The sequence below is a fragment of the Acartia tonsa genome, chromosome 11 (genome assembly GCF_053477335.1).
Source record: "Acartia tonsa isolate MP-2025a chromosome 11, ASM5347733v1, whole genome shotgun sequence".
NCBI lineage: Eukaryota > Metazoa > Arthropoda > Copepoda > Calanoida > Acartiidae > Acartia > Acartia tonsa.
Window position 1 is genome coordinate 22,219,911 of NC_137270.1, and position 11,389 is coordinate 22,231,299.

The following is an 11,389-nucleotide window of genomic DNA, read 5'->3' on the forward strand; positions in this document are numbered from 1 at the left end:
AATTATAGAAAAGCTTCGCTTTTAAAAACATATTTAGCTTAGTTCGTTCTTTTTACTTTTTGGAACTAGGAGATGACACCCCTTCCTTCCCGCCTTTTAACAACTACTCTATAATTGCAGGGATATAAAGGGATAAGACAATCGCCAACAAATTTATGTACATCCCAAATGATGACATACAAAATTACCTTTTCTTTGGAATAAAATTAGAGGTTGAAAAGTTTAAACACTCAACTTAATAAACCAAACAATCAAAATTCAGGAAAAGTCCCTAAAGTTGTTAATCTAACCCGTAAGAAAACGTTATTATAAAACTTTGGGGACCAGTGTAATAAACAGCCCATTGTACCCTCTCTCTCTTTATTTAGAGTTACTATGCTCTATCCAGGAATCTTAAGGGATAAGACAATGGACGGTAACTTGATTTACACTTACGATTAACAAAATTACCCCTATAATTGTGACTAACCTGAGTTCTGCTGCCGCCAGGAATGTTTGATGGAAATTTCTTTACTTGTTTTCCATTTTTACTGTAAACTTTGGTTATTCCATTGGAAGCTACTACAAAATTTCTACGCCCCTAAAAAAATGTTTCTTTCTTCCAAATATTTTAGACAGGGGGAGGGGGTAGGGTGAGTGATATGAGTCCATACATGCAGTACTTTCAGCTCCTCAGTTGCGCTAGGTGGCCCCTTTCCTCCTTTTATGCGTTGGTCCTCCTTTTTAAATTGTTGCATTTCATAGCCAAATTAAAGAATAATCAGTATAGCCAATTACGAGATCTTAATCCCCATGAAAAACAAAACTAAGGAGGGGGGCACAGTGGGATTTTTGGTCATTTTTTAAATTTCCTCAATTTTGAGTTAAATGTCCCAGGGGCTAGTATTACCATTCAAAAGTTGCCATGCAACAGATTTTTTTATATATTACAAAATTAGGCAAAATACAGCCGTTTTGCTGAACATGGTCAAAGGAATATTTTTAAAAAGTGAATTTTTTCATTAAAATCATCATACATTGCTTTTCCTACTTTTTCCTAGAGTAAATTGGTGTAAAAATCTGATTAAATGATACGTAACAATAATTCATTGATATATACAGATGTTTCTACTTTAAAATGCAAAGAAAAATAAGAAAAGTTGTCATAAATCTGTAATTTAAAATCCAAGAACACCTAATATTGTATCTTAAAATAACATGTATTTGTTACGTTTAAAGGTTTTTCTCATTTGGGGCTACGAGGTGCCAAAAGTTATTTAGGCCCTGATTAAATTCAAGTATTCATAATTCAAGATTAGTTCATAACTCTTGGCACCTCGTAGCCCCAAATGAGAAATCCAGCTTAGAAAATAGATACTGTGAAGTTGTATTAATATAAATTAAATACCATTATGAAGTCAAACTACTAAAAATTGATATAATTTAATAACACACATATTTAATCTTTAAAGGTTACCTTTCCGTTTTTAATAGTGAAGCTATTCTGTAAATGATACGTCTGTCTGTCGGTACATCTGTCCGTTAGAAACAGTATTAGGGAACGTGAATTTCTCGGCTGCTATTTAAAAGACTTTATTACCATACTAAGAAGCATCCAGATTATAATTTACTAAGTCCTTCAGTCTATCGGTAATGGTCTGACAAGGATGACAACATTTATAAAAGCAAAGCTCTGAAACGGGGTGACAGACAAACATTAACTCTTGTAGAGCGTGAATATGTAAAATATATATAAATAAGTCTTGTCAAAAATTTTCCTAAATTTGTTGCAAAAGTTCTTAAATATAAATTACTGTTTAAGGGTATACGGACATTGTTAGGAATTGATTATAGAGATGCTTCGCTTATAATATTGTACTTATAATATAAGATAAAAATCAACATAAACGTATGGACATTATGGTTATGATTATAGGGTTGATACGCTTTACAGAACTAATACAGGAGTCAATAGAAGAATTCTAACATGCCTAAGTTAACGAAAAAGCTAACGTTACGGACGCAGGGACGTACGGACTGACCCTAATTATAGAAAAGCTTCGCTGTAATTTTAGATAGACAGCTTTTTTTTTGGGGGGGGGGGGGGAAGGGGGGTAAAGATTTACCTCATTGATGGTAATCTACTCAATATAAAACTAACGTCTGCGCCCCTAGCATCTAGGGTATTCGCAGGGATATAGAAGGGCAGAAAAATAGCTTAAAACAATACCCAGGCTTATTTATAAAAATGAAATAGCCTAAAACCATCCTATAAGAAGCTTCCCTCCAAAGAAGAACCATATCGGTTCAGTGGTGAGTGAGATCCTTCGCTACACACAAAAAAAGCTTAGTACTTTATATTATAGGATATACTGAAAACATATATACAATGATAATTATGAAATAGTTTTAGTAACAAAAGTTGCTCAACTTTTATAAATGTGCGTATGTCTTCCTTTCTGTATTTCTGAAACATTTAAATTAAATTTGATTTCTAAGCCACTATTTTTGTCTGTCTGTCCTTTAACTTTGTTTGAAATACTTGTTCTTTCCTTTCAATGGCCTTGGTTTCTAAATTTATAGTAGTCCCTAAATCCACTTTTATTTACTGTATTACTAAAATTTTCCATCCCACTATTAAAATTTGAAAATTGTAAGGATGACAACATCCATTAAAGCGAAGCTCTGAGACGGTGGGAAAAACGAACATTAACACTTATAGATTGTCATAAATAATCAGAGCATAAATGTATAAAAGTTGAACATAAATGTAAGTAAATTTGTTGAAAAACTTAATTACAGGATAATTTTTAAGGACATACTTACATTTTTAGGACTTGATTATAGAGATGCTTTGCTTATAACATTGTACTTTGTTGTCCTAGAAATCAGTATTCCAAAAATGAGATCAATCTGATAATTATATCATATAAAAACTTGTTGTTAAAAACAGTTGAAAATTGCCATGTTAAAAGTGGACATTCTGGTTATGATTATAGAGTTGCTACACATTCTAATTCGTGCGTAACTACTACAGGAATCACCATGCAAAATATGATAAGTTTGATAAGACAATTCTAACATGCTTATATTAACGAAAAAAAGTTATCCGTTCCAAACAGATTGACAGACGTACGGACGGACCCTAATTATAGAAAAGCTTCACTTTTAAAAAAGATTTTACAATATAATAAGGATGACAACATCCATAAGTAATAAAGCACCAAAAAACTTAGCATAAACAAAAAGGCAAATTGAGTTATAGAGCAGTTGTTTAACATAAAAAGAGAGAGATAATATGCAAAAACTCCTTTGAAGCATGACAGATAAACGGACAAGATAATGTATAGATTAGATGCACATATATTTTAGCTGTGAAAATTACATTTCCCCCATGGCGTTACGGACTGATATCATATGTTATATTTTTTTAAATGTTTAAAAAGTCATATTTGATAAGTAATAGCAGATAATTAAAAGAAAACGATCAACAAGGAAGTTAAAAAAAACTTTTGTATAAGTAATACCACGATACATTAAAAAAAACTCTTAGATATCCTATAATATAAAGTAGTATGCTTTTTTTGTCCAAAGATTAAGATCTCAGTGAATACTGAACCGATTGGATTCTCTAAATTAATCCTGTGTTGGTTTTATGCTAATTTATTCTCAAATTTAAGACTTGGGATGGGTTTAGGCTATTTTTCTAGCGCTTCGCTGTCCCTTTAAATAAAAAGCCTCTGGACTCCAGAAGAATAGAAGAATATATTTACTATAAACATCATTACTTAAAATCAGTATTGAATTGAGAATGCATATAAAATCTTGAAGAACATCACATTTTTTTCCTATTTTGTATGGTGTATGTTTGCAGGGCTCGGCAGCCTGTATACCTCAGGGAAACCATTTACAATTTTAAATATCAACTGAAAGTTCGAACCTGACCCAAGTATAACAATCCCTTTTATCAAAAATGTTTTAAAGCATCAAAATGGGTTAATATTTACGGCTTAGTCACAGCTGATGCGCAGCTGCCGAGCCCTGTATACTATTTATTGATAACTTAGAATAATATATTATGTATATTAATCATATACACCTTAAAAACTCTCCAAAAGTTTTAATTGAGGTCTCAGTCGATGTTAAAATATTTTTTTTTTATTATGAATAATATCAGAAATTTCGAACTTTTAACTATATGAGTAGATTAGTTCTAGGGACATTTTTCTTATATAAAATCACAATAATATGTATATAATATGTTATATTACATAAGCTATAACCTGTATATGAAAGGTTTTAACTTTTTTTTTAGATAAAATAAGCTTTTGTTGGTATTTGTGACTCATAAAGTTAAAAAATCCCCAAAACATCCAAAAAACCCACTGTGGGGGGAGAGAGAGGGGTTATTTACTTTCAAATCTCAATAGTTTGAAATTTCATATATGTATAATATTAAGAAATTCATTAAAAACCCTTTGTAATATGCAATAATTGTAAAACATATTTTTTTTCTTTCGGAATTTAATTTAATATTTTTTAACTCCCCCATAAGCTCAAACGGTCATTCAGTCTGTACATCCCCCATTCAGAAAAGATTTAAGTAAAAAAATTCACCTCCGGGCACAGAATCAGTACCCAATGTGTTGAGAGATCTTCGGGCACTTCTACCAACCATTCGGATAGCATCAGCTGTTTCTTATAACTTTTTGCCATACGTCTCTGTCTGTAATAGATACGTAGATAGAATAGATTGATAGATAGATAGACACAGGGCAATAGATTGAAAGATGGATAGATCAGCTGTTTCTTATAACTTTTTGCTGTATGTCTCTGTCTGTAATAGATAGACACATGGTTATGGAGAGATGGATAGAAAGGTATAGGTATCAAAATCAAATCAAATCAAAATATTTATTTCAGTCAACATATTAAAACACAATTATATGATAGGAATATTTACATAGGTATATTGTTTATATAGTTTTATTTTCTTTTATTTATTTTAATACACAAGAAATATCAAATATGTTGCCTAGTGGCAGGACCTAACGCAAAACACAATGTGGAATTTTTTAGTATAAAGTGGATTATTAAACAATAACATTATGATCATGCGGTAATAAGAGATCAAGCCCTGTTAAGTAGGTAAATAATACAATAAAATAAAAATGAGATGAAAGTAAATATCTTAAGAAAATTTTTTTTTGTTTTTCTTTAAATAAATGAAAAGTAAATGGAGCATGTAGTTCAAGAAAAGAAAGAAAGAAAAAAATCATAAACTGTTCTTTTTTTATTATATATTTTCTTTTATTGGCCCCTCCCTGTCAACAAGAAACCATTTTTAATTCAATTTTTAAAAAGAATGAATAGGTTCAATCAAATATTATTTTCACAAAAATTCAACACACAGAATTTTTTTTAGGTGAAACAGGAAATTAAAATGTGACAATTGAATACGCTCTGAATAGATACAGAAATAGAAACATGTCAGGAAAAGATGGATAGGTTAATGGAAGATAAAATAATTTCTTCTCAAATTGAATACGCTCTAAATACTAGGGTTGAGATTAAAATTACTGATTGAAAAGTTAGACACTTCTAGTTTGGACCCTACCAATCAAAATTTAATAAAGTCCCCAAAGTCTTTGAGCCAGCAAATAAGATAACATGGAAATAAAACTTTGGGCAGCAGTGTAGATGGGACTTTCATTCTTTGAAAACCTTCGTGTAAATCATGGAAAGGAATTAAGCTAACCCTCCCTATGCCTCTGATGTTGTTGAAGGTTGAAAGATAATATTTGACATGTATACCTATTGACTTTTAAGAAATTTAAATGGATAGGTACATACATGAGAGAATTGAAAAAAAAATTAATTTCTATCAAACAATCACTAAACATTTAGGTAACTAAGGGAGGAGTAGGTTGCGCGAAAAATCTGTAAAGGTTGTGAGTTTTAAGTTAAAAACAGTAGTAGAACGATAAAATTTTATGTCAACTTTAAAAGAATTTGTCTATAGTTCTTTTCAATAAGAAATACACATATTTAGTGAATATTATCGTTCTACTACTATTTTTAAGCCATAAAACTCACACCTTTACGGATTTTTAGCGCAAACTAATCCTCCCTTAATCAGCTGAAATTACAGCAAATCAATCTATCAATTAATCAATTAAATTTCTTAAAATTCAGTAATAAACTCCAAAGAGATTTTAAGACAACTAGACAGACTGACATAAAAACTAAGAAAGATAGACAAACAGACAGATGGATGGACAGACAGGCATGATCTTACTACCTAAATATTGTTAAGTTTATTTCTTTTTAATGTAACTAAGTGACACAAAAGACTGATGCACAGACGGACTAACAGCCAGTCATGACATACAGATGGACATACAGCTGGACAAACAAATGGACAAACAGACAGACTAACATTGATGATATTACCTGAATTCTGTTGTGTCCATATCCTCTTCATCCCCATCATCTACATCCTGATCATCACCCTCAAACTCTCCCATGGCAAGACACCTGTAACAATTAAGGATTAGACACCTGCCATCAGGGTTGTATATTTTCCATAAATTACCAGGGGTGTTGCATATTTATGGGATCCCCTGCTAAAGGGTGGAGGGGAATAAAAAATATGTGGGAGAGGGGAGAAAAACGAAAAAATAAAGATTATTGAAAACATTTTTTCCCTACAACAACAACATTTTTAATGTATTATACGCGCGGAAAACTATCTATAATACTTCTTATTATAAGATAAATATATATAATATAAAGTTATCTACCTTGCGTGATTAATAAGATCATCTCTTCGTTGTTTCTGTACACTTAATAGCTTTTTTCTTCTCTCATCCTAAACAAAATTAAAACATAGTTATTCATCAAATCTTAATATAGACATCCTTTCGCGGATATTAAAATGAAAATCCCCAATAAATGATTTGAACTCGATCCAACTCCTCCCTGTTAGGTCGTATTTCTTAGGACGTTTTTAATATGTAGGACACCTGCCATTGTAAAACACAGGCTACATTAAAAAAAGCTAAGTCCGATTACATAAATTCAAAATAAAAATATTTCGTAACTTTATAATTATAAGGTTACATCTCATTCATGTGCATGAGGAGAACATAATACCTACCTAGTTAAAACAATAATAGGTTAAATTTAATACCTGCGGTAGAGAACTGCCTTTCATTTTAAACTGTGCGAATCTTGGATGCGGTCTAAAAATAAATATTAAAATTACACAGGGACTGAAATAACAAGCAAATAACTTTTTTAGTAGAGAAGCAACTCTATAATAAATGAGATTATTTTTTTTTGGTTGTCCTTCCGCCAGTGAGCCAGTCCGTAAAGCTATGAGAGAAATGTGATTTTCTCAGTTATCATTCAAGATAGGCTGCTGCTTATTGTGAAGATTCCCTATTCCAATGGACAACCAATATGTAATTCACTTTGTCCGTTGGTATATCATTCATGCCAAAAATGTAGGTAGATAAAAGAAAATATAAAAATACGCGAGAAAGGCTTTGTGATTCTTGATTTTAACAAAGGGGGGGGGGGGGGTTAATGTAACCATCTTGTAATCAATGTATAAATGGCACTTAGAATTCGAATTTTGATCTGAAATTTTGCATGAGTAATCCTTGGTAGGTCTATTTTCCCTAAATCGAACAAAAAGTTGGAAAAGTAGCGGCTAACGGCTGGCGGCTCATCCGTTTGTTGGGTATTTTCAAGCGAAATCCATCACGAAACCTCTCTCCACATAACGCTCTTTTCCGATCCAAAACGTTTTCAAACGGTTCTAGCCGGTATTTGCTGGTACTAGAAATCTAAAAAATGTTTTTTTTGTATCATTTCACATGATTTAAAGCAAAAATATGTTTCAAAAAGTTGATTTCTACGTAATTTATGATAGATTTGCCCTAAAAATAGCCAAAAAACGGCTAAACGGCTAAGCCGTTAGCCATTACTTTTTCAACTTTTTTTTCGATTTAGGGAAAATAGACCTACCAAGGATTACTCATGCAAAATTTCAGATCAAAATTCGAATTTTAAGTGCCATTTATACATTGATTACGAGATGGTTGCATTAAACCCCCCCCCCCTTAAAGTTAAATCTCGTTTTTCGTTTTCTTATCCATAATTTTTTTTGTTCTTCGCTAAATACCTAAGAATGTTGTCATCCTTGTTTTGTTACAAATCAGAAGTATTGTTGCAATACTATGATAATCATTTTCTTTTAGTTGGGTAATAAAAAGAACAGTAAAAAAGCTAATAATAACATTTAGTCTTGTACTGTTAGTTGAAATGAAAGTCTTCCAATAAGAAGACAAAATAAATTTCTATGATTTCGAGAGGAAAGCAAACAATAGTTAAGATAGCAAATCCTTATACATATAAAAGATCCAGGATGTTTGTTAGTATGTCTGTTTATACCGATGAATCTAACCGCTGGACTTAATGGTCCTAAAAAACGTTATACCTATTTTGTTAAATAAAACAATAGCAATCTAGATAGCAAATATGGGAAATCTATATTGAGCCGACAATGAATTAACTGACCACAATAGTCAAAGACAAGATATGTTTATAGGGTAAAATAGTAAATATATAAAACTTACCTATTTGGATCATTTGGTGTGTTTGTGACTGTAAAAGAACCAGCAAATGCATCTGCAAGGTCGTCAAAATTTGAACTAAAAGAAGAAATAGTAAATATCAGGAATATAGAGACGGGACAATGGGCAATTAATTCCAAGGTTCGTGGAAACCAGATTTATCCAAAAAATATCATAGAGAGAGTAGGTAAGTTTTTAAATCATTTAGAAAAGGAAAAATGAGATTGAGTTCTATGAAGATAAAAAATGATTTTTTGAAAAATGAAATGAATATTCAATAATTAATCACTATTAAAATGCCCCAAATTCAAATAACAACTGACACTAAAAAACAAGAATGAAATACGTTGGTTTAAGAGATGGTTTTTAAGTTGATTGTTGATTATGGAATAAATAAAGTGAGGTAATTATAGGAGCAACAAGAGTTCAGTGCCCTCTAACACAAACTCAATGGTTCTAAGGTTTGTCAGCTTGTACTTATGTCAATGATTGTCCCGCAGGGTTAGAGCCCCCCCGCAGTGGCTAAAAATAGAAGAAAAGCTACTGAGAAAATACGACGAGACCCTTTACTTAATTTTCTATCCATGATCCGAAAAAAACTACCTATTCCTTGTATTAAAGCCGGGTGGTGGTGGATTGATACCGGGAGGTCGGCTCAGCCGTTGGAAGCCGGCCCCGCCTGGCCGTAGTTCAATCTCCGGCTGGTCACTTCCAGGGGTGGTGGAGTTACAAGAGCCTATTATATGCATAATCAATAAAATTCCAAACGGTTTTTAGCCCTATATCTTGAGCAAGGTCTAAACCATTAAATGAGACATTTTTTGTAAAACGTAGCTTTTCTATAATTAGAGTAGGCACGTCCATCCGTACATAACAGATTATTCTTTTCTTTGGTAGAATTGTCCGATCGATTTCAAATCTGTGTGATGATTCTTTTTACAGTTAGGTACAACTTAAAAGTGTAGCAATCCTATAATCGTTACAAGAAAGTCCGTTTGTACTTTCAAACATACTGAGTTTTAGCTTTTTTATAACAACATTTACGATACAATTATCCAGGGTGCCGGAGCCGTATAATTTTGATGCGGCTCCGGCTCCTACCTTAAAATTAATATATAATTTTTTTTTCATTATTGAATTTGATAAAATAAATAATATAAAATATTTTGCTTTTATTTGATTAAAGCTATAGGTATAAAAGTAGAAGGATGTGTGTCTATTTGTTAAGTAACAATAGTTTTTCAGTTTATTATATGGAAATAGACCGTTGCCAAATTATAATATTACTTTAAAAATCATTTTTAGCTAGTCCGGAGCCAGAGCCGTTTTTAACGAAAAATACGGCTCCGGATCCGGCTCCACCAAAAATGTTGCTGCTCCCGGCTCCGGCTCCAGAACACTGCAATTATCCTATTCGTCGGATTTTTTAAGACTTCTAGAACAACAAGGGACAAAATGGGAGTCTGTCCTTAAACAGTATCCTTTATTAACGCCATGCCATTTTGCAACAAATATATATACAATTTAAACTCATCGATTAATTGTGGTAGGCGGCATACGGACAAGCCTTTTCCAGAGTATGCGATGCTCCGTGTTTATCAAATCACACCCCGGCGCTAATCCCAGCTTATCACAATTCTATCCAGCCCCTTTCTGGGCATTGTTTACACATCAGAGGCGGCGGTCAACTTGGACACCGCTGATAATGGGAGGGGCGCTGCCCCTCTCCCCTTCATGCCCCCAGCAACCTACCCTTTTCCGGGAGATGTCTACCTTACCCCTTACGGGAACCTACCACTCTACTGCTCACCTGAATGGGGCTCCGCCCCATCTCCCCCACACCCTTCTCTACCTAACCCATTTAAAATCTATTTTGTATATAAACTAGTAACCTTGTTATAAATGTATTCAGTTCAAATATATCTCTTTAACAGTAAACTACTTGTAGTTCTTTATTGATAGAATCTTTAAGGCTAGGGGCTCTTTTGAATCGAACTCGCGTTGTAGGGTTGAAACGCTTCACCCTACCACATAATATTCTGCTTTGTTGTCAGCATGTTTTTTTTATGTACGTTTTTTCTTCCGTCCGATTTTACCTACAGCTTTGCTTTTATGGATGTTGCCATTTTGCTTATTGGTATTATTTAGGGGGGAAATGGGCGCAGATTTATTTCAGTATTGACACAATTAAACTCACCATTTTCTGAAGTCATAGGTTTTCCTTCAGTTGTCATTTTAGGTTTCTGAAAAATATGAAAAGCTATGAAGTAAGAGAGAGAGAGAGAGAGATAGTTTGCGGATATTTGTTGAAATTATAAAGAAACAGAGTGATAAGGGAACTCGCTAAACGTTCGTTTTATTGGTGCTTTCACTCAAAGTGCATAACGAGCACAGAACACCCCCTCCCCCTTAACTTTGATTTTTGAATTCAATCAAAAATAAGCTAGGGGTTGTATTTTTTCCCCCATAATTTTTGTTCAGTATCGCTTCGAAACCGGTTGATAACAACCGCTGGATCAGAACCTGTTCCAAGCCATACTAAAGTATCATGTATCGTATCGTATTATATCCAGTTTTATACGAATATAAAAATGTATAATCATAATATTAAAACCAGTTTTGTTAGCCCGTGCCTTTGGCATCTCGTGGCTGACAAATCTAGTTGTTAATCTTATAATTGTATGTTTTTAAATCCGCGGAAAGCTGTTAATAATACGGTGCGATAAATAGCTATCCCAAATTCCCATAGCTCTGATTAAAACATAACA

General features: G+C 32.8%; 1 protein-coding gene across 4 annotated transcripts in view; it reads right to left on the reverse strand.

The window, feature by feature from the left end:
* The window catches only part of Snup (snurportin-1), a 31,898-nt gene extending 20,752 nt beyond the window's left edge, over positions 1 to 11,146 (reverse strand). For all 4 annotated transcript variants that reach the window (XR_013884112.1, XR_013884114.1, XR_013884113.1 and 1 more), the window contains exons 1-8: positions 10,819 to 11,146; positions 9,225 to 9,357; positions 8,625 to 8,699; positions 7,172 to 7,223; positions 6,783 to 6,850; positions 6,433 to 6,516; positions 4,597 to 4,705; positions 470 to 580 (exon numbers count right to left, since the gene is read on the reverse strand). Coding sequence is in view for 1 of the 4 variants with exons in the window: in XM_080177234.1 (XP_080033360.1) it covers positions 470 to 580; positions 4,597 to 4,705; positions 6,433 to 6,516; positions 6,783 to 6,850; positions 7,172 to 7,223; positions 8,625 to 8,699; positions 9,225 to 9,357; positions 10,819 to 10,855 (669 nt within the window). In the remaining 3 variants the exon portion in view is untranslated. The remainder of the gene's footprint in view (positions 1 to 469; positions 581 to 4,596; positions 4,706 to 6,432; positions 6,517 to 6,782; positions 6,851 to 7,171; positions 7,224 to 8,624; positions 8,700 to 9,224; positions 9,358 to 10,818) is intronic.
* Positions 11,147 to 11,389: the final 243 nt, after the last annotated feature.